The sequence below is a fragment of the mitochondrial genome of Mizuhopecten yessoensis (assembly GCF_002113885.1).
Source record: "Mizuhopecten yessoensis mitochondrion, complete genome".
Taxonomy (NCBI): domain Eukaryota; kingdom Metazoa; phylum Mollusca; class Bivalvia; order Pectinida; family Pectinidae; genus Mizuhopecten; species Mizuhopecten yessoensis.
The window spans coordinates 1-20,414 of record NC_009081.1 but is presented as its reverse complement, the minus strand read 5'-3'; the positions used below and the strand labels follow the sequence as shown (position 1 = coordinate 20,414).

Below are 20,414 nucleotides of genomic sequence, written 5' to 3'. Positions count from 1 at the left end.
GGCAGGTTTTTAAGGAAAAAAAGTGATTTTTTTTGAACCAAAAGTGGTTTTTTGGACCAAAAATAAAAACCTGCATTTGCACCCTTGTAAACTTTTTGCATATTTATTTTTTAGTTTTGCAAAATCCTCCTATTTTTTACGAGACTTCTCGCCCCGAAATTTAGGGKTTTTTAAAGGTTTTTTTCGAAAAAAATCAGGCAGCGTTCAATTCATAGCAATTTACAGGAGAATATTTTTTGGGGGTGAAAAAACCTGAATTTTTGGGGCCAAAAAACAGCATCTCAAAATCCTCCTATTTTTTACAAGTGATTTACCCATAAATCGTTCATTTTTTTGGTTTTGAACATGCAAAAATATTTTGGTTTTTTTGGCTTCTCTTAGAATCTGCTATCCCCACCGGAACAAATAGTTTTTTAAAAACCGTTTAGAGCAAAAATTACCACGAGGAACATAGGCTTGCTTAGGGCCTAGGGAAAAAAAGAGACAGGTTTTTAAGGAAAAAAAGTGATTTTTTTTGAACCAAAAGTGGTTTTTTGGACCAAAAATGCACAAATATTTCTCTCCATTTCGCAATTCTACTGTCTTCTAACCGCGAGAACGAAAGCAGAGTAGTGGACTAAACGAAAAAAGGCGAAAAAGCCGCTTTTTACGAATTTCTTAAAGGGTACTACCTTACGAAAAAATCCAATTTTGCCTGTTTTTGGTGTATTATTTTTACTCTTCTTCCCCCCCATAGTTTTACTGATAAAATTTCCCCCATTTTAGACTTTTTTCAGAGGTTTTGAAACCTTCCCTTTTTTTGAAAAAAAGTAAAAAGGAGCCGCGGAAACCATAGGGGGGGGTAAGTGAAAAAAAACGGGAGCAAAAAGTGCTCAAAACACCATTTTTACGAATTTTTTTGAAAAAGCGGAAAAACGGAACCTCGAACGAAAAAAAATTTAACTTCTTTCCCCAAGCTGGTTTCTTAGCCCCCTGATTTTGGGGCGAGAGACAGACCCCCTCTCGCTTAAGCGCCTTGAGCACCATTTAGAAAGGGGGGAGTATAGGGGAGCATATCCCCTTTCCCCCCTTGAACCCCCCTACACCCTTCCTTTTAAGGGCCCAGGGTGTGCCACCCTCGCCCCAGGCACTTCCTCCTACAAAGAGATTAGGGAATGATATCCCCTACTCCCTTTGCAACAATCTAGAATAAAGATTAGACAGGGGGAAGTTAGGGATGATATCCCTTTCCCCCTTGAACCCCCTTACACCTTTTTTCTCTCTTTTTTTTGCCCCCTCTCTTCCTCTCCACCCTTTCTAGCCCTTGGATCCTCCCCTTTTCCTACAGACCTGCCTCCCTCTCTCCCCCCTTCGAATCCTCAAAACTTCTCTCTCGGCGGAAGACCGTACCTCTTTCCGCCTTAAGCGCTCTAAGTTTCATTCTTTGGGGAGAAAGACGAAGAACCAGGAGAAAACGTTTAGGCTATAAATATTAAAAAAATAAAAAAGAAGGTGTGCTTCTCGCATTCTGAACCAACGCTTCACTGAAAACCAAGCAACCGACTATGGCTTCTAAGAGGGCGTAATCCACCCGTACTATGTATACTAGCTCGGCTAACCCCCTATAAAAATATTGGAAAGAAGAAAAGAAGAAAAAGAGGAGCTCTGTGTAACAACCCTAAATATCTGCACTTCCTAATTCCCGAAAACCGGGGACGAAGGGAAGAACCGCAGGGGCCGTGCCTCATCCCTCCGTATAAAATTAACCTGTAAGCACCCCCCAAAAACCCGACCACCCTAAACCATAGGCAGAAACCAGGAAAAGTGCCTGCGAGGGACATCCCCATAAAAATTTCACCTAAGAATGCCAATCCAGGAGGACACCTTATAGAACACACAATAAGAATGCACCATCAGATCGTAGTTCTGGGAAAAAGCATATTTAACCCCATGCAAATAGATATTCTCCGCCTCTTAACTTTTCCATAGTACTCCCCCAAAATTCTGAAAAGGCCTGAGGAGCAAAGACCGTGGGCCACTATTATATATAGAGCACCAGACCACCCTAAACCTCTTCCCCTCAAAATCCTCAACTGAACTAACCTTATGTGGCCCACCGAAGAATAAGCCACCAAGGACTTTCTATCCATTTGGCGTAAACAAACAATAGACCTTAATACCCCACCCCAAATTCCAACAGCTCTCCAAAAAACCTCTATTCTATAGCAGAGCTGACCATACCTTTTCAGGACGCGCATCAAACCAACACCCCCAAGCTTCAACAGTAGTCCTGCCAAAGCTATTGACCCCGCTGTCGGGGCCTCAACGTGAGCTTTAGTCAACCACAAGTGAAACGGGTAACAAGGCATTTTAATAAAAAAAACCATAACCCCGGCACAGCCCCAGTACCCTATTCTTCTTAACAGATCCCACCTGAATCCCATGAAAAAAGACCCATACACCGAAAAACATGATAGGATAAACAACAGAAAAGGGAGAGATCCTGTAAGAGTATAGAGCATTAGATAAAACGCAGCTCTAATACGCTCAGGCTGGACTCCTCAACGAAGAATAAGCACGAAAACAGGAACCAAGGAAAGCTCAAAAAAAATATAGAACCAAAAAAACCTGTACGAACAAAAAGCCAAAAAACAACAAAGAACAATTCCTCACACACACAACCTTTTTCGGGGGTAGGTTGAAAGCATTATTAAAGCTCCCAACCAAAACCTTAAAAAGGTCAAGGAGCCGGTTCAATCGTCCACCACCCAAGTTCTCCCCAACACGTATCCCTCTAAAGACCCCCGATACAATAAAACAGGTGCCCTTAGGAAGCATAGAATAAACAGCTGCCAGCAGCCAACCATTCCACAGCAAGGTAACAGTCCCCCTAAAACTGCCAACAATTTTTTCTAAGTGAGCGGAAGGTCGTCACCCTCCCTGGCCACAGATTAGAAGTCTAGACCAAGACAACTACCCACCACCCTTAATCCCGGGCTCACTCAAGAGCCCCCCGATACAGCTCTACAAACAACCCCAAGGTAAGAATTAATAAGAATCCCCACCTGTAGATCCCAAAACTCTTAGCCCCTTCTTTATAGGCCTGAAGAACGGGAAAAAATATTAATGACTCTACTTCAAATACCAGAAATAAGATAGCTACCATATAGAAGCGTACGGAAAAAGGGGCACGAGCAGATCCAAAAGGGTCAAACCCGCACTCATACGGGGATGCCTTTTGAGAATCCCGGAACCAAAGCTTGGTCAACCAAAAGGTTTGAACAGCCATAGCCACCACTAAACAAAGCCCCACAAACAAAACTACCCAGAAAATATCCATTAGCCAATTTAAGCAGAAGGGCGCACACTCCCACCTTCAGGGTATGAACCCACCATACTTATTATACTACTCTGCCCAGAAAGCGGGTGAGGCACTAAAACCCCCTCTCCCGATCCTAAGTCGATCACATGATCTGCCAACCCGCCTAAAGTGTTAAAGAGACCTAAACTCTTGAATTCTACTACATCAAAGTAGCCCGTTAAACCCGGCTCAACACCTGACAGGAAACCTTGAACCAAGGACTCGTGAGTCCCAAACCCACCGTACATCTTCTTATACTATTTCCCGGGATGCCTTTACCACCCCGCAAGACTTCACCTACACCTGTGATTTACAAGACCACCGTTCTTCTTAAACTAGGGGAGGAAACCATGATTCTGACTTTTAAAGCAACAATTCCATAAGGTCTAGAAAAGGAATTGCTAGCAAAAAAACAAAGACCACCGAACGGTCACTTCATTCAGGATACACGCTCTTTCTCCCCCCAATAATTCTTATGCTCATGACAAACAGATAGTAGGTTCAACTGGTCACCGACCTTCCTAACAAGAAGAATGCCAAAACCGGAGACCACTTTATCACATGCATCAAAACAACAACTTTTCCACAAAACCCAGCAAAGGGAGGAAATCCTCCAAGGGAAAGAAGTCACACACTGATCCCCAAACTAAAGGGAGACTGACGAACCCTTCCACCTCTAACCCTGCTTAGGTATCCATCCCCCCCCATCAACCTCAAAAACCCCCCTAAAGAAACCCAATAGGCTAAAAGGTAATATAACAGAACTACCTGTCCCCCAAAACAAGCAGCTAGCCTTCAACCAGTGTGGGCCACGGAGGAATACCCAGCGAATCGGGACAAGCGGGTAGAACCGACTCCAGAAATAGACCCCACTACGGCTCTTGCACCACTTAGAGCTACCAAAACCCATCCGCCTTGAAACCCTTGGCAGACCGAGCAGAAAGGCACCACCTTCTGAATTGCAAGGACAAACCACATACAACTCGGGCGAATGCCATCAAGAACCTCCACCACCCAAAAATGAAATGGGACGGCCCCCAACTTCACTCCCAGGCCGCAGATAAGCCCCCTCAAAACAGCATCTTCTCCCATTCATCCCCCCAAAACGATTCTCATCACCATTACCCTTGAACCAAAGGATTGAACAAAATAGTACTTGAAGGCACTAGTCACGGTCTTCTTTTTGTTATTTACTAGGAAGAGGAGGGCTCCAAACAAATTTATTTCTAGACCCACCCACACCCCAAACCACCTGGGACTGACCATAGAAAATACAACCCTTCTTAAGGTAAGACATAAGGCGTACACCAAATTACGAATTCTCATTATCTCCTTTCCCAATATAGTTCTTAAACTAAGCCATCCACCTTATGAAGTCCTCCACGACATCCCTCTCCACTTCATCCCCCCAATTAACATTATTTACTTTTGCTTTCCCCTTCAAGATAATATCAGACTCGTCCAAAACCCGGACAGTCTGCCCCTCGGTTAGGTGAGAATGAACACTCCTTAGAGCTATAGCCTTGCCCTCCTCGGACAAATGACTATAGGCGCTTTGACACCGCCTAACCGCCTTGGTTAATTTGGTTCTTCTAGCGCTGTTCACCAGATCTGCGGGGGAGATCTGCCTCCCATCGAACAGATGCCCTATCACGGTGTCCCCAACTGAGTTCTTAAATTCATCGGTGGCCTGGACCAGGTTCATTGCTGACCTGGTCCAGAACCCCATATAGGACGGACCGGCCATGAAGGCCGCCCACCTAGAATAGATCTCAGAGGGGACACCGTGAATAACCGTGGGCATCATCGAATGGAAGGCCCCGCATAGCTCCACGCATATGCCGCAGACTACCCCGGGTAATTTCATCTCAAACAATCCACGAGTCAACCGACCTGGAATAGCATCTACCTTGATTCCTAGGCCTGGAGCACCCCACCTGTGGATAACATCCTCTCTTGTAACAAACACACGAATAAGTTCCTTAGTGGGGACCATTAGGGGACGATCAACAAGCCTAAGATCTAGAAACCCTTTCTCTCTGTCTCTCTCCCGGGGAACTAAACGAGAGTCCCACTCCATAACATCAGCCTCGTCCCCCAAGGCGACTTTATACCTTCAGTACCATTGGTGGCCTGTCACCGTCACATCTAGAGCAGGCGATTTGTATGTTTCATCATTAACATATAAAGCAAAAGTGGAAACCGCACACATTCCCACTAACAGAAAAATAGGTATTGTCCCCCAAAATAACTCTAGGCGAGGACATTCCAGGTAAGTTCTGCAGGTAATCTTTCTAAAAATAGCCATTCGCAGAAACCACACAACAATAATAGTAACAAATAGCCTCAAGAGTAAGGCAACCTCGTAGACGTACTGCAAGTTATAGGCCTGCACCGTTCTAGGTTCGGGAAATTGGACCTGATCCCATTCTAACAGAACAACAAACTATGGGGAAACACTTTGTCAATTTTAATCCTTAAAATAAGTGAAGGAAACCAAAAAACCAATAAGCAGAAGAACGAGGGGCTTTAGGCCTTCTCCTCCAAGACCACCCGACTAGGCCCATAAAAATAGCCGTCTGAACCACCATGATTAACCACTCCAGTAAACCGATCAACCAACCCCCTAGGATTCTGACCAGCACGAAAAACCAATGACCTTCTCAGACCAAAAACATAGACGCCTCCCCGATAATAGCCAACATAACATGTCCACAAACCACATTTACCAGGAGCCGAAACCCGAGAACCACGGGGCGGATTAACCAGCTTAAAATCTCAGACGCTACCACCACCAAGTTAAGAGAAAAGGGAGATCCTTTGACCCAAACTCCTCGAATAAAACCCACCTCCCCAATAAATCTCCCCAACGTCCCCAGTCTCCAAAAGAACAGAGCATAGAAAAAAACAAACCTAGGCCTGGTTCTCGCACCCTTCAAAAAAGGAACTATCCCCAGAAAATTCACCCTAAAGAGAACACAGCCCAAAAAAACCATCAAGTGGGCCCCTCCTGCTTTCTTTCCGAAAGGACTCTTTAAAAAAGCTTTTGACGCAGTTAATGCACCCCAAGTGAAAGCCGTCTCCAGTAAACCTGCGCTTATAAAGAAAGGTCTTCTTACGAGAGACAAGATAAAGAACGGAAGACATAGAGCCAAAAAAGTACCTAACCTGAACCTCCAATCGAACTGTCTGAAGTATCTGTGAAACCTCATGTTATTAGTCACCTTAACCCAGGGATCATCTAAGACCACTTACCGCACGAAAAACGGCCGCACTTCATATACTACCTAGGCTTCCTATACGAGGAAAAGCTCTTACTCTTTCCCTTCAGGCTCCAAAAACCCACGTGCTCAATACACCACCCCGTAACTAAGTACGCAGAGAACTCAAACTCCCTGTGAAGAAGGGTTCAAACCCACTCACCTGATTAGCCGTACCTAAACCCCCAGAGGCCGTACAGACCAACCCAACAACTTCAGCGTTGTATTTTTGTTAAACTACCCAGGGAGCACTTCAAGGTTGAGAAGCTTTTTACACTACACCTACGAATTAAAAGTCCGCCGCCCTGCATTAGGCTACCAACCCCTATACCCTAGATTCCAGCCTTTCAATCACCAACACAGCCTTCGAATGCAGCGCAGAAAGACTTCTAAATATTTCCGTAAACCTTCACTGCCACCCCCACCCTGTTCAAATATATACAAACACATACACAGCAATTCAAATACCATCAACAAAATGCCAGTACCATACGGCGAAAGTCAGATTTAAATGACGCTGGGGAGAAAAATGGCCCAACCGAGCCCGGTTTCAGGCCACAAACAGAAAAATCAGCCCTCCAACCACATGTAGTCCATGAAGGCCTGTCAGAGCAAAGAAACACCTTCCGTAAATCCCATCAGCCATAGTGAACTTGGCTGTGTAGTATTCCCAGACCTGGAGACCCACAAAGCATGCCCCCATCACCATCACCACTCCCAACCAAAGCAAAAGGGGACGAAGCTGAGCACTTTTAATCGCCTTCTGGGCGACATTGCAGGGATAAATCGTCCCTACCAATAAACCTGTGTTAGCTAACGGAATACCCTTACAATGTATGGAAAGCATTTCCGGGGGCCAATAACATCCCACAACATGCCTAGCGGATAGAGCCCTATGGAAAAAAGCCCAGAAAAATGATACGAAAAATATTCTCTCCCTCAAGAGAAAAAGACAGAACCCAATTCGAATTCCACGCTGCACCCGAATCGTGTGCTTGCCCAGGTAGGTGGCCTCGGTAACAATGTCAACAAACCATCAGTAAATGCACATAACGGTCCTACAAAGCCCTGCTACTACCCAATAAAAGGAATCTCCGTGCAGAAATTGCGCAAATCTAATTGCAGAAACACCCAATCCCCAAGACGTTAAAAAGGGCCAAGGGCTCGGGTCTACTCGATGAAAGGGACAACGCTTCATTGGAAAAAGGGGCGCCCAGCGGCGCAACGAGCGGACGACAACTGCCCATGATTCTTTCACTACCCTTTCTTCCGGACCCACCAAGGACCGGGAGATGGGTCAGGGACCCGTAAAAGCACACCCCCTTAGGTAGGGAAGGGGGGAGTATAGGGGAGCATATCCCCTTTCCCCCCTTGAACCCCCCTACACCCTTCCTTTTAAGGGCCCAGGGTGTGCCACCCTCGCCCCAGGCACTTCCTCCTACAAAGAGATTAGGGAATAATATCCCCTACTCCCTTTGCAACAATCTAGAATAAAGATTAGACAGGGGGAAGTTAGGGATGATATCCCTTTCCCCCTTGAACCCCCTTACACCTTTTTTCTCTCTTTTTTTTGCCCCCTCTCTTCCTCTCCACCCTTTCTAGTCCTTGAGTCCTCCCCTTTTCCTACAGACCTGCCTCCCTCTCTCCCCCCTTCGAATCCTCAAAACTTCTCTCTCGGCGGAAGGCCGTACCTCTTTCCGCCTTAAGCGCTCTAAGTTTCATTCTTTGGGGAGAAAGACGAAGAACCAGGAGAAAACGTTTAGGCTATAAGTATTAAAAAAAATAAAAAAATTATTAGTTACCTTTATCTGCTCGATTACTCTAGCCAATTGCGCAACAACATTAGTTTTCCTTTAAAAAACGACGCTCGCCACCCCAGCAGTACGGCTCCAACATTATCAAATTATTAGCCTCTTCTATTCTTATTAGCTTATCGCCAAAACCCCCCCGGGTGGGACCAAAGTCTTCTTCATCATCTAACTCTTCCTCTTTTCACCCAAGGACCCTATCCATCCAATCGTACTTCTCTCCATTTCTCACCTTTCTAATTCTTCGAATTACAAAGTCTTCGTACCGCTGCACTACCCCCAACAGCGGAAAGAAAGCAAAGTAAAAAGCAGTCCTGAGCTCCCCCGCCCGGGCAAAAGGCTCATCTACCCCCTGCCTTCCAACAAAAGTCAAAATAAGAAAATTGGCAACCCAAAACCAAAACAACCACTGACAAAAAACATAGTTACCTAAGGATTCTATTTTGCCAACCCAAAGCTCAGGAATCACAAATAGGATCATAATAGAAGACAGCATTAGTAAAATCCCCCCGATTTTGTTCGGAATAGAGCGGAGAATTGCATACGCAAATAAGAAGTACCATTCTGGATGAATTCTTTTAGGGGTATCTATATAATCACACATAACAAAATTCTGCCCATCTACCAGCATATAGGGATAAAAAGCAATTATAAAACACAAAAGAGCACAACCCCCCATAACCCCCACTATATCCTTTACTGTAAAAAACCTGTGGAACCGGACTAGACAGCAATCCGTGTCAACCCCCAAGGGATTTCCTGAGCCCCTCTCATGAAGAAAGTTTAAGTGTAAGAAGAACACTGCCAGAATAATAAAAGGAAGAAGAAAATGAACCCTAAATAAACGTTTCAGGGTAATATTTCCAACGGCATATCCGCCCCATACCCACATAGCAACATCCCCCCCCACTACGGGGATAGCGGTAACTATCCTTCTAATTACCTGAGCAGCCCAATACGACATCTGACCTCAAGGGAGAACATACCCTGTAAATGCTGTCAACATTACGAGAAGGAACAGCACAATTCCCCTGACCCACACCTTGTATAAGCGAAAAGAGCCGTAGTATAACCCACGACAAATATGAAGGTACAAACAAGCAAACATGAAATTGGCTACATTAATATGGAATCCCCGAAACGCCCAACCCATGTTCACTTCTTTCATAATGAAAGAGACCCTTATAAAAGCCATATCTTCATGGGCGGTATAGTAAAAAGACAAAAACCACCCAGAAACTACCTGCCCCGCCACACAGAAACCCAACAAGGATCCTAAGTTCCACCAAATTCTTAAATTTGAAGGACAAGGTAAGTCATAAAAGACCCCCTTGAGCGCAGGAAACACCACACCTTCTTTAATGTTGAACAACTAAATGGAGAGAGCTACTAACTCATCTTCCGAGCTTAAGTCGGACGCATTCGTCTGCCACCCCCACCCTTAGCCTATCTTATAGTTCTTCGCTTACCCCGCAAAGCCCCAGTCTTGTTGTACCTACACAGCTTAGTGACGGAAACCATGCAAATGGCCAAAAGAACTGCCAAAAACAAAAACCTAGACCTTCTAATCCATCCACTTCCTATGTATTCTGGAGAGGAAAAATAAGGTACCTCATAATACCCCGTACACAAGCACTTTAAGAATCGCCCCCGCCCCGTCAACAACACCAACCCATATGTCACTAAAAAAAGACCTACGATCCACTTAATAGGAGCTTTTACCGTCTTTCAAACTCTAAGAAAAAGGGGGGAAGGAGCCAAGGCCACAGCATAAAGAAAAATCACCAATAAACCCCCGAGAAACGAAAGAAAGACAAAGTGGCTTAATCACACCGCCCCACAATACCCAAAAATTAAGCACCCCAGGGTCACGGAGGCAAAACAACAACAACCAACAGCCTGAGGACCCACTAAAGCCCCAGCTATTACAAACAAGCCTACAATCATAAATGATAAAAAATACCAAATTTCCAGCTCGAATATAGGGGAGGGGCGTTTCACGGCGCAACAGGCGGAAGACAACCACCCATGATTTTTTCACTACCCTCCCCAGGGCCTAAATCCTACCACTTGAAAGGCGGCGTCTTAGGCTTCTTAGGCAACTCAATTTTTGTCGAGGGAACATGCACAAACCATAAAACACAGAAAAATCCATACCTCAATAACATAACTACTACCATCCAAGCCAACCAACCGACTGGTTCCATCATAGGCAACTATACCACAACCCTTAAAAGTTATGGGTTTTGAGAAGTAACACTTAGATGAGGAAGTTTTCTATTAACACCCCTGACAATCCAAGGCCTTAAATAAGTCATTTCCATATCTACGAGCAAATACTACTAATAAGGAAAGGCCCAGAGCCGACTCACAAACCCCCAACCCCAAAATATAGAAAAACGTGTAATTGCACCCCAAAGGACCCATAGCCATCATACCTCCCAGAACACCCACCAGAGACACCTCTATGCATAAGAGTCCTCTCAATATGTGCTTATATTGAAACCCAAACCTTAACCAACCTCCCACAAAAAACAGGCAAGAGAACCAACCCATCATTCTGAGCCCCCCTAACGCAGATGCCTTCTCATATAGAAACATAACAGAAAACAACTAAAGCCCTACCACTTAAAAGGGGGCGTCTCAGGCTTCTTAGGCAACTCAATTTTTGTCGAGGGAACATGTACAAACCATAAAACGCAGAAAAATCCATACCTCAATAACATTACTACCACCATCCAAGCCAACCAACCGACTGGTTCCATCATAGGCAACTATACCACAACCCCTCAAAGTTATGGGCTTTAAGAAATGATAACCCAGAAAACAATACAAGCCACATACAGAACAACATAGAAATTAAACCAATGACTGCTTATAAGCATATTACAGTCCAGGAAATTTTTGAACCAACTGGAGAGCCCCATGGGGCCACAGTATTCCAACCATCCCTGCTCTATCCAAGAGTTTACTTCCTCTGACAGCATAAAACCCCAATATACAAAAGGCTGGCTTCTTAACCCATCCAAAAACCCTAACTCTCGAAAGAAACTGCGACGCCAGACTCCCGATTTGTTTACCTCTCTCTCCCGCCAACTTTCCCCCCCAAAGTCAACTTCCTGCCAGAAGTAATGACCTCGGTAAGACTGTGCAATCTCACGCACCCAAAACCACCAAACCCCCAACCCCGGAATTCTAATAGCCATAAATTTCACAAGCCCGAAAGAGTATAAGCAAGGAGAAGTAAAAATGTACCACGACCCTCAACTTCCTATAAAAACCCTAAACAAAAAAAGGGGGAAACAGCAGGAATGAACTTCTGGCAAGTCACAACCCCTTCTTCGAAATCCCATCGAGCCACTCTCCCGACCTTTACCTAGACTCCTAAAAAAACAGAAGAAGATTAAACGAGCCCTGTAGTACCCAGTTCTAAATACCCCCACCAAAAAAAGAAAAGTTCCTACCACTCTGAGCTCCCTCATAAACAAAGTCTCTAAAATTATCTCTTTTGAATAAAACCCCCTGAAAAAGGGAAACCCACAAAGCCCAGCACATCTTCTAATAAAATACCACTTTACCTCTGGAGCTTCCTTAAAGCACCTCCTTAGTCGACGTAAATCCTGGCCATACCCCTTGATGATAAGCCCAACACAAATGAACAGAAGCGCCTTAGTCACCGCATGAGCCACCAGATGAAAGAAAGCTAGCGCGGGAAAACCAACCCTCACAGAAAACATTATCAGGGAAACCTGCGAAAGCGTAGACAAAGCTACCACTTTCTTTAGATCATACTCAAGACAAGCAGCCACACCAGAGATCATGAGGGTGATCAGGGAGGACCACTGTAACACCCTTAAAACACCCCCACTTAGCCCTTCACAGTATCGGATAATGAGAAACACCCCCGCTGTAACCAACGTAGAAGAATGGACCAAAGAAGACACGGGTGTGGGGGCTGCTATTGCTTGAGGTAACCAAGATCTAAAGGGGTATTGAGCCCTCTTAGTTATGGACCCTAGGGCCAAAAAAAACCCAAGAAAACCCAAGCCTTCCCCTAAGCACCTTGTTTCTCCTAGTGATAAACCTCTAAACAGCATAACTAAGATAATAAAACTGTCCCCCAGCCGATTAGTCAAAGCCGTAAAAAAACCAGCTGACAAAGAACTACTTGCGGGGTAAAAAATAATCAGTAGAAATGAAAAAATCCCCAAACCGTCCCATCCTAACATCAAACCAAACAAATTGGGAATAAAAATAAATAGCACTATAGAGAATACAAAACACATTAGAAGACAGTGAAACCGGGAACTATACGGCTCCCCTCGCATGTAAAAGTCCCTAAACTTGAAAACACACCCAGAAACTAAAAAGACTACCCCAGAAAAGATAAGCCCAACCCGGTCAACCAATACTTCAATTCTATAGCCACAGCTTCTGTAGCGCAATAACTCTCAACCCACAACATATATATCCTCCCCCAAAAGGAGGGCCCCCAGAAGAGAAAGAAAACAAGCTTCCCAAGCAAACCATCGAGCATAATAACTTACCTTCATCCTTGGCTTTAATATGGAAGAGAACAAAATTTCCTTCTATATGACCCCTGGAGGCGGACCCCCATTCTCTGAACATAGGCAGAAGTGTTTATACACTAAGGGAACCAAAAGCTCTGGGGGGTTCATAATCCACCACTAGCAAGACTGCAGCTTACTGTTGTTCTTCAACTACAGAGCTTCCTGAGTAAACCACTATAACCTCATTAAAATAGACGGGGTGCCCTGAACAAACAAACAAGCACAATTCTCAGGACAACCAGATGGACCATTTTAACGTCAACAAGAGACTCATTACTAGCATAACCACAACGAAACTGTAGCATTTTAATCCACTCCGGGTCTACACGAACAAGAAAAAAGAACGGACGGACCCAATCCCCCCAAACCCCCTCTCGGTTGATAAACTCGCAGTTTACACAAAAATCCCAAGGATGTTCCATAAGGTCACCTACAGGCTTAGAATACACCACCAGAGAAGTTCGCTTATCGAGGTTAGCAGGAAGATAAATACAAGATCCGTCATGCACCCCCCTTTCATTATTAGCGACCTTCCGAGGTTTTACGAAAGAACATAAAGCAACTCTTGCTGGTTCACCCAACAAACACAAAGCAGTCCTCATTGGCTTGTGAGGCCCAACAGATAAGGAGACCTTAGAGAGGCCAAGAGGCCTGTCCCGACGAATGCGCACATAGAAGCCCATTCTACACCCAACACCATGAAGGCATCAAAGGATTTCGAAACCCAACCAATTCTCGCCGAATTCTCAATGCACAAACAACTGTTTCTCCTCTTACACCCCAGCCCAAGAACAAAATAACTTAAGCATACAGGATAGTAAAACCACCATTAAGGCCTAAAGGCCCTAATCTGCACTGGACAAGGACAAATTTTATAAATAGCCCAACGGCAGGGATGAGCTACTAATCCTAAAACAATTTTTTTTTGAAATCCTCTACCCGCTTCTTGCGCTCTATTTCCTTCCGCTTCTTTTCCGCCATTTCTTTCTCGTGTGCAGAAGGATTTCCAAGATGCTTTCTTATAAAGAAAAAGAAAATTCAGGAAACAATAACCACAACAAAGCCTACAACCACCAACACAATAGCCCCGTAGACCAATACTTTTATTAGCCTTACAAGAAACCCTATAAAATTAGTCAACTAAGGGGGGGGCCGTAAGCCCATCTTCCGGCATCTAACCTGGTAGCATTTATCTGCCACCCCCTTACTTTCTAATCACTACATTAAGGCTGACCAAAGCAACAAAACCGAGTTTAACAACCTAAATTTTTTTTGCCTCAGAAACCACAAATCCCCTTGCATACTCCACTTCTTCAGGATCAACTGTAGCCATAAACTTCTTACGACGGTTCGTGACCTTATACATTCGGCGAATAGCTAAACACTCCACAAAGGTATGGCGACGCATACACGGAAAACCCCGTATCACTACCCACTCCAACCTTCTAGGACGATTACCAACCATTAAAGGACGACGAGACCTTAGGAAGGCCTCTAGTTGCATGTGCAGAAAAAGAGAAACCCTACAAAGAATTATAGCACATCCGACCGTTCTTCACTGATTCCAATAATAATAAAAAACGGGGTAGTCTGGAATCCGTCGTGGCATACCTCTTAATCCTAAAAAGTGCTGCGGAAAGAACGTTAAATTCACCCCAACAAAAGTTAAAACGAAGTGACCTCGCGCCCAACTTCGGTGGAAAACATTCCCCGTAAGCAACGAAAAATAATGGACATACGAACCAAAAATAGTGAAGACCGCACCCATCGACAACACATAATGAAAATGAGCTACTACATAATAAGTGTCGTGGAGAGCTACGTCTAGAGAAGCATTAGACAGAATAATTCCAGTGATTCCCCCCACAGTAAACTTTAAAATGAACCCAATTACCCATAGTATAGGAGCCTCAAACCTTAAAAAAGACCCAAAAATAGTTGCAATCCAACCAAACACCTTAACCCCCGTAGGCACAGCAATTAGCATGGTTACCGCGGTAAAGTAGAAACGGGTATCCGCATCTAGCCCTACGGTAAACATATGATGACCCCACACAATAAACCCTAGAATTCCGATAGAGATTATGGCATACATCATTGCCACCGCACCAAATACCCGAATCTTCTTGGTATAAAAAACCAACATGTGTGATACTAATCCAAATCCGGGAAGAATTAATACGTAAACCTCGGGGTGCCCAAAAAACCAAAATAAATGTTGAAACAGCACAGGATCCCCTCCCCCCGAAGGGTCGAAGAAAGTACAATTAAAATGCCGGTCCAAGATCAACATAGTTAACCCCCCGGCTAAAACCGGAAGGGACATCATTAGTAGAAACCTAGTTACAGCTAGAGCCCAAACGAATGGCGGACAAAACTCCGCCTTATACCTTTTACCACGCATATTCAGAAAAGTAACTAGATAGTTAATTGCCCCGGCAGTAGAGCTAACCCCAGACAGGTGCAATCCTAGAATTACCATATCCGTGCAAATGTCCCCTTGGTACGGAGTTGAAGAAAGAGGAGGATACATAGTTCAACCTGTTCCCCTTCCTTGCTCAATAAAAGGTGAGACCACCACCATATATAGAGCAAAAGGGACAAGCCAAAACCTCAGAGCGTTGACCCGAGGGAATCTTATGTCAATTCCCCCCAACAACAAAGGCAGAAGCCAGTTTCCAAACCCTCCAATAAGAACCGGCATAACAAAGAAGAAAATCATCATAATCGCATGAAGAGTAACAATCCAGTTGTACATTTCTGTGCTAGGTAGCCACATTCCAGGCCGACTTAACTCGAGCCGCATTATCCAACTCAAGGATAGGCCGCCCAGACCTGACCACATTCCCACAATAAAGTACATTGTTCCGACGTCCTTATGCGAATTAGCTATTAGCCACCGCTTTCAACGCATCAATACCACCAAGGACCGGGAGATGGGTCAGGGACCCGTAAAAGCACACCCCCTTAGGTAGGGAAGGGGGGAGTATAGGGGAGCATATCCCCTTTCCCCCCTTGAACCCCCCTACACCCTTCCTTTTAAGGGCCCAGGGTGTGCCACCCTCGCCCCAGGCACTTCCTCCTACAAAGAGATTAGGGAATAATATCCCCTACTCCCTTTGCAACAATCTAGAATAAAGATTAGACAGGGGGAAGTTAGGGATGATATCCCTTTCCCCCTTGAACCCCCTTACACCTTTTTTCTCTCTTTTTTTTGCCCCCTCTCTTCCTCTCCACCCTTTCTAGTCCTTGAGTCCTCCCCTTTTCCTACAGACCTGCCTCCCTCTCTCCCCCCTTCGAATCCTCAAAACTTCTCTCTCGGCGGAAGGCCGTACCTCTTTCCGCCTTAAGCGCTCTAAGTTTCATTCTTTGGGGAGAAAGACGAAGAACCAGGAGAAAACGTTTAGGCTATAAGTATTAAAAAAATAAAAAAAAATAACTTTATTATCTGACTCCTTTGTCAGATAACAAGCCGACCTTGAACTGAGCCTTGAGCTGAGACAAACCCTCACACCGCCCATAAACGAGAGGGAAAGTGGAAACCACAGCTCCGAGCTCTACGCCCAATTTTTTCCCCCGCTCTCATTTGTCAGGGCGCACCTTCCAGTACCCCTACCTTGTTACGACTTATCTCACCTTCCGGCGAGAGCGACGGGCGGTTTGTACACAAGTTAGATTCATGTTCAGGGAAGCATATTAATCTCCCCTTACTCCTAAGTCCACCTTCACCTGGAGATTTCACAGTTCTTCCAAGCTCCGTAGTTCGAAAATTGAATTGTAATACCCACTCCCTCGTACCATGGGCAGTATTTCGACCTGACTTTACGGATCCTGTCGACAAATCGCCAGTTCCATTGGGCCTGTTTCTCTTTGCTCGAACAACAGGCTGACGACGGCAATACACCGGCTGTTCTTTTTCAAGGTACAGTAAGATGCTACGCGGATCATCGGATTAAGGCGCATATTCCCCTAGGTAGTTAACGAGCCGCCAAGTTCTTTGAGTTTTAAGCACACGCTCGTAGTACCCAAGCAGCTGCCCCAAAGCAAAGTTTGCGTCGGCAATAAATGGGTCTCAAATCCATGTCTTCGGTTCACCGGTTCCGTGGCCTCAGCCTAGAGAAGAAATTTCCCCTTTCCTCAGGAGGGTTAACCAGATTGCACCCTTATCCTTCCCGGATCGATCCTCTCTTTTTCCTAAGATTGTCCCCCGCTCGTAGCAGGGGAGGGCTGTCTCACCACCTTTTGCACTGTCACACTTGAATTGGGTAACTCAGGTTTAACCGCGACTGCTGGCACCTGGTTGGACTCCCCTGTCTAACGATATCCCGGTCTAGCTGCCGCACATCGCCAAGACCTTTTCACTGGAGGTATGGATCGTCTACTAACAGTCCTCGAATTTTTTCTGATTGTTGGTCATGAGCTTCCTTCAAGGGGCTCCGTGGCCCCCCTTGTAGAAAAGCCAACTCATACTCATTCTGCGCCTTAACTACCATGTGTTAATTGACCATGTTTTACCCAAGCTAGGTAACCAGAACCAAACTACCACCTACCAACTATCCCAGAAACGTTTCTTACGAAGACACCCACACGTTCCCATGAACGACCAAGTCCGACGCTCTCCTTACTCAATAACCATGCTAAAGAAATAGACACCAGACTTTTTATTTTGCCCCGCCTTCACCGGAGGGATAAGGGGGAGTAGTAAAAACCCCGCCAAAGATATACATCTACGCATCACTGTTGACTAAGCCAAAACCTAGCCGAAGGCAGAGGAAAGGAATCGCAGCCTTCCGCGATTGGGGCATGAGCCCAATATACTTTTTATATTACCCCACCCAAGAAACCAAAACATTAAACTTTTTATCTTCACTCACCCTTAATCTCACGTTATTTTAAATTCAGCACTGACAGTTTGTTACTCTAAAGCCGAATGTCCTTTCGTACCCTACCGCCTAAATTTTAATGAAAGAAGATAGAAACCGACCTAGCTTTCGCCGATCTGAACTCAGCTCACGTCGGGTTTTAATGGGCGAACGAACCAACCCTTGAGACCGCCTGCATGCCTCAGGATACCCAGAGCCAACATCGAGGTCGCAAACCCGCCCATCTATAAGAACTATCAAGGAAGATTACGCTGTTATCCCCGGAGTAACTCCTTCTGTTAATCACGATTTTCATGTTTTGTGGGTCGTAACGTATCCGTTTAGTGATTAAAAAGGTCTAGTTTTGCCTCTTTGCTGCCCCAGCCAAAACTCGTCAAAACTACATTCCGCTGCTCAAAAGCCATAAAGCCGGGACCTTCAAAAAAAGATCCAAAGCCCTATCTGCTCTTTAACGCTGACACAGTCAATGTGGGTTTACGCTGTAATAGGAATTTCTAACTTCACGGGGTCTTCTTCGTCTTTCTTTCGTATGAAAGCATTTGCACATTCAATTCAAGTTCACCAAAACAACCTTGAGACAGTAGAGGACTCGTCAAACCATTCACAGGACCCACAATTAATGGGCCATAATTTAGCTACCTTAGCACGATTTACCGCGTCCGTTTAGGCTCGTATACCCACCGGGAAGGCACGACCCCCCATGTTAGTCAGAAAGCCATGTTTTTGCTAAACAGGCGGTCCTCTCTTTTGCCGAGTTCCTTAAGCTTTGTTTACCAATACGCACTCTTACATTTTTATTTTTTACCCCGCAGCAAAAAATAACTACAACCATCTCGACTACTCATCTCTACATTATCACTCCCACTAACGTAGTTTCGTGGGAAGGTTTCGTACAACTAAAAGATAAACCTACTATAATTTTAAAGAAAGGCCCATATGTGGTATAACCCACTCCATGAAGATGGCTCCTTGAAACCTACTTGTAAACCTAAAACTTCACCAATCATCCTTTTTAAGCGCCCCCCCAGCTTAGCCTGGGGGAACCATCTCCTAAAAGAGGGCGGAATCTTGTAACACAAAATAAACTATACCTGTAGAACCCGCCCCAAAAAGGGCTATACTTCTATATATTTCCAAAACAACCAGCTATCAGTCAATGCGAAAAGTATTTCGCCACTATCTTCTCGTCTCTGGATGATACTACAACACCAACCCATAGCAAGAAAGTAGCTCACCAAACTTTCGGGCTACCTCATTAGAATAAAAAGTAGTAGAGCCATGATGCAAAAGGTACAGCGAACCCATCGCTGCTACTCCTCTGATATAAATTACCTTCACTCACGTTACTATCAATTATCTATCGCTTATCTATCGTTAAATTCAGTCTCACCTACTCAAACAATTAAAAATGATTTAATTACTTCTACTTAAATTTTATTTTCTTAAAAACAAAGTTAAGGCCAACACAGGTAAGAGGAGGGCTTCTCCAACAAGAAGGGCCGAAACCTTCTTCCCATTTATGGACTTACCTGAAACTACAGCAACAGTAAAAAGCACGAGAACCTTCCCATAAGGACAGGGAGAATCCGACGCCAAACCAAATTTATTAAAAGATCATAACGGTACCGAGGGAAACTTCTACGGCAGAGCACTACCAAAAGCACCACCAGGAACCCCATAAGCGGACTAAAGATTCTCGTTCCGATAAATTCCCAGTAACACCCCCACCGAAAAGTTCTTAATCCGCTTAAAAACAAGACCCTCGTCAACTGACCTATAAAAATGACGCTTGCATACTCAGCAATGAAGATTATAGCAAATCCTCCTCTCCCAAACTCCACATTAAATCCAGAAACCAGCTCTGACTCACCCTCTACAAAATCAAAAGGAGCTCGATTCGTCTCAGCCAGAACACAAAACATCCATCAAGGAAAAGCTAAAGGAAGAACAAATCCATTACATCCACTTCACTGAGAAAAAAGAACATCTCTTAGATTTAAACTACGCCTTATAAAGAAAGGAATTACGTATAACATAACTAACATTACCTCATACGAGATAACCTGGGCAAGAGCCCGCACTGCCCCAAACATTGCATATTTAGAATTAGAAGACCACCCACAAAGAACCACACCATAAACCCCTACCCTCATCACACTAAGCACATATAGAGCCCCCCAAAAGAAATGGACCCCACAGCCCCAAACCCCCGGGCTACAGCCCCATAACACAAAAGAATGAAAAAGCATAAAACAAGGCCCCAAGAAAAACAAAACAGGGTTAGAGTCTCTAGGGGTAAAATATTCCTTCCTAAATAACTTAATACCATCAGCAAAGGGCTGAAGAATTCCATACCACCCCACCATCTCGGGACCCTTCCGGCCCTGGGATGCCGCCAAAATCTTCCGCTCAAAAAGAGTCAAATAAGCTACCCTAAGGAGCACAGTCACGTAAAACCTGACAGACCAAAAAATAACACCCACTCTAAGAACACGAGCTATACGCCCTCTTTCCCGTTAACAGCGGGACGTCCTCGCATAGACTAGTGTTCC

At 44.8% G+C, this 20,414-nt stretch overlaps 11 protein-coding genes and 25 non-coding genes across 36 annotated transcripts; all 36 read right to left on the bottom strand. All coding sequences in view use genetic code 5, as the record gives it.

Moving 5' to 3' along the window:
• Positions 1–768: 768 nt before the first annotated feature.
• Positions 769–830, bottom strand: KEG48_t23. Its single transcript has one exon. It is a non-coding gene; the product is annotated as a tRNA-Trp (tRNA).
• Positions 831–1,101: 271 nt separating this feature from the next.
• KEG48_t22 lies at positions 1,102–1,174 on the bottom strand. Its single transcript has one exon. It is a non-coding gene; the product is annotated as a tRNA-Thr (tRNA).
• A 353-nt stretch (positions 1,175–1,527) lies between these two features.
• Positions 1,528–1,595, bottom strand: KEG48_t21. Its single transcript has one exon. It is a non-coding gene; the product is annotated as a tRNA-Val (tRNA).
• A 6-nt stretch (positions 1,596–1,601) lies between these two features.
• ND4 (NADH dehydrogenase subunit 4) lies at positions 1,602–2,846 on the bottom strand. Its single transcript has one exon. It carries the CDS (start codon positions 2,844–2,846, stop codon positions 1,602–1,604), a length of 1,245 nt encoding a protein of 414 aa, YP_001083070.1.
• Positions 2,847–2,965: 119 nt separating this feature from the next.
• Positions 2,966–3,319, bottom strand: ND3 (NADH dehydrogenase subunit 3). Its single transcript has one exon. It carries the CDS (start codon positions 3,317–3,319, stop codon positions 2,966–2,968), a length of 354 nt encoding a protein of 117 aa, YP_001083069.2.
• An 80-nt stretch (positions 3,320–3,399) lies between these two features.
• Positions 3,400–3,465, bottom strand: KEG48_t20. The gene has a single exon. It is a non-coding gene; the product is annotated as a tRNA-Leu (tRNA).
• Positions 3,466–3,467: 2 nt separating this feature from the next.
• Positions 3,468–3,537, bottom strand: KEG48_t19. Its single transcript has one exon. It is a non-coding gene; the product is annotated as a tRNA-Ile (tRNA).
• Position 3,538: 1 nt separating this feature from the next.
• On the bottom strand, positions 3,539–3,607 carry KEG48_t18. The gene has a single exon. It is a non-coding gene; the product is annotated as a tRNA-Pro (tRNA).
• A 10-nt stretch (positions 3,608–3,617) lies between these two features.
• On the bottom strand, positions 3,618–3,685 carry KEG48_t17. Its single transcript has one exon. It is a non-coding gene; the product is annotated as a tRNA-Thr (tRNA).
• An 18-nt stretch (positions 3,686–3,703) lies between these two features.
• ND2 (NADH dehydrogenase subunit 2) lies at positions 3,704–4,684 on the bottom strand. Its single transcript has one exon. The coding sequence runs from the start codon at positions 4,682–4,684 to the stop codon at positions 3,704–3,706; it is 981 nt and encodes a 326-aa protein (YP_001083068.1).
• Positions 4,685–5,817: 1,133 nt separating this feature from the next.
• Positions 5,818–6,552, bottom strand: ATP6 (ATP synthase F0 subunit 6). Its single transcript has one exon. It carries the CDS (start codon positions 6,550–6,552, stop codon positions 5,818–5,820), a length of 735 nt encoding a protein of 244 aa, YP_001083067.1.
• Positions 6,553–6,567: 15 nt separating this feature from the next.
• KEG48_t16 lies at positions 6,568–6,633 on the bottom strand. Its single transcript has one exon. It is a non-coding gene; the product is annotated as a tRNA-Glu (tRNA).
• Positions 6,634–6,638: 5 nt separating this feature from the next.
• KEG48_t15 lies at positions 6,639–6,708 on the bottom strand. The gene has a single exon. It is a non-coding gene; the product is annotated as a tRNA-Gln (tRNA).
• Position 6,709: 1 nt separating this feature from the next.
• On the bottom strand, positions 6,710–6,780 carry KEG48_t14. The gene has a single exon. It is a non-coding gene; the product is annotated as a tRNA-Ser (tRNA).
• Positions 6,781–6,782: 2 nt separating this feature from the next.
• On the bottom strand, positions 6,783–6,847 carry KEG48_t13. Its single transcript has one exon. It is a non-coding gene; the product is annotated as a tRNA-Phe (tRNA).
• Positions 6,848–6,855: 8 nt separating this feature from the next.
• On the bottom strand, positions 6,856–6,925 carry KEG48_t12. The gene has a single exon. It is a non-coding gene; the product is annotated as a tRNA-Lys (tRNA).
• On the bottom strand, positions 6,926–7,798 carry COX3 (cytochrome c oxidase subunit III). Its single transcript has one exon. It carries the CDS (start codon positions 7,796–7,798, stop codon positions 6,926–6,928), a length of 873 nt encoding a protein of 290 aa, YP_001083066.1.
• Positions 7,799–7,867, bottom strand: KEG48_t11. The gene has a single exon. It is a non-coding gene; the product is annotated as a tRNA-Asp (tRNA).
• A 136-nt stretch (positions 7,868–8,003) lies between these two features.
• On the bottom strand, positions 8,004–8,076 carry KEG48_t10. Its single transcript has one exon. It is a non-coding gene; the product is annotated as a tRNA-Thr (tRNA).
• Positions 8,077–8,442: 366 nt separating this feature from the next.
• Positions 8,443–9,603, bottom strand: CYTB (cytochrome b). The gene has a single exon. It carries the CDS (start codon positions 9,601–9,603, stop codon positions 8,443–8,445), a length of 1,161 nt encoding a protein of 386 aa, YP_001083065.4.
• Positions 9,604–9,783: 180 nt separating this feature from the next.
• Positions 9,784–9,847, bottom strand: KEG48_t09. The gene has a single exon. It is a non-coding gene; the product is annotated as a tRNA-Leu (tRNA).
• Positions 9,848–9,854: 7 nt separating this feature from the next.
• ND6 (NADH dehydrogenase subunit 6) lies at positions 9,855–10,391 on the bottom strand. Its single transcript has one exon. The coding sequence runs from the start codon at positions 10,389–10,391 to the stop codon at positions 9,855–9,857; it is 537 nt and encodes a 178-aa protein (YP_001083064.1).
• Positions 10,392–10,459, bottom strand: KEG48_t08. The gene has a single exon. It is a non-coding gene; the product is annotated as a tRNA-Asp (tRNA).
• A 229-nt stretch (positions 10,460–10,688) lies between these two features.
• Positions 10,689–11,009, bottom strand: ND4L (NADH dehydrogenase subunit 4L). The gene has a single exon. It carries the CDS (start codon positions 11,007–11,009, stop codon positions 10,689–10,691), a length of 321 nt encoding a protein of 106 aa, YP_001083063.1.
• Positions 11,010–11,212: 203 nt separating this feature from the next.
• Positions 11,213–12,976, bottom strand: ND5 (NADH dehydrogenase subunit 5). Its single transcript has one exon. It carries the CDS (start codon positions 12,974–12,976, stop codon positions 11,213–11,215), a length of 1,764 nt encoding a protein of 587 aa, YP_001083062.1.
• Positions 12,977–13,002: 26 nt separating this feature from the next.
• On the bottom strand, positions 13,003–13,066 carry KEG48_t07. Its single transcript has one exon. It is a non-coding gene; the product is annotated as a tRNA-His (tRNA).
• Positions 13,067–13,069: 3 nt separating this feature from the next.
• KEG48_t06 lies at positions 13,070–13,139 on the bottom strand. Its single transcript has one exon. It is a non-coding gene; the product is annotated as a tRNA-Cys (tRNA).
• Positions 13,140–14,119: 980 nt separating this feature from the next.
• KEG48_t05 lies at positions 14,120–14,186 on the bottom strand. The gene has a single exon. It is a non-coding gene; the product is annotated as a tRNA-Ser (tRNA).
• Positions 14,187–14,240: 54 nt separating this feature from the next.
• Positions 14,241–15,893, bottom strand: COX1 (cytochrome c oxidase subunit I). The gene has a single exon. It carries the CDS (start codon positions 15,891–15,893, stop codon positions 14,241–14,243), a length of 1,653 nt encoding a protein of 550 aa, YP_001083061.1.
• A 133-nt stretch (positions 15,894–16,026) lies between these two features.
• On the bottom strand, positions 16,027–16,099 carry KEG48_t04. The gene has a single exon. It is a non-coding gene; the product is annotated as a tRNA-Thr (tRNA).
• A 464-nt stretch (positions 16,100–16,563) lies between these two features.
• KEG48_r01 lies at positions 16,564–17,524 on the bottom strand. Its single transcript has one exon. It is a non-coding gene; the product is annotated as a 12S ribosomal RNA (ribosomal RNA).
• A 219-nt stretch (positions 17,525–17,743) lies between these two features.
• On the bottom strand, positions 17,744–17,815 carry KEG48_t03. The gene has a single exon. It is a non-coding gene; the product is annotated as a tRNA-Met (tRNA).
• Positions 17,816–17,866: 51 nt separating this feature from the next.
• KEG48_r02 lies at positions 17,867–19,290 on the bottom strand. The gene has a single exon. It is a non-coding gene; the product is annotated as a 16S ribosomal RNA (ribosomal RNA).
• Positions 19,291–19,327: 37 nt separating this feature from the next.
• KEG48_t02 lies at positions 19,328–19,394 on the bottom strand. The gene has a single exon. It is a non-coding gene; the product is annotated as a tRNA-Arg (tRNA).
• Positions 19,395–19,397: 3 nt separating this feature from the next.
• ND1 (NADH dehydrogenase subunit 1) lies at positions 19,398–20,345 on the bottom strand. The gene has a single exon. The coding sequence runs from the start codon at positions 20,343–20,345 to the stop codon at positions 19,398–19,400; it is 948 nt and encodes a 315-aa protein (YP_001083060.2).
• A 3-nt stretch (positions 20,346–20,348) lies between these two features.
• On the bottom strand, positions 20,349–20,414 carry KEG48_t01. Its single transcript has one exon. It is a non-coding gene; the product is annotated as a tRNA-Asn (tRNA).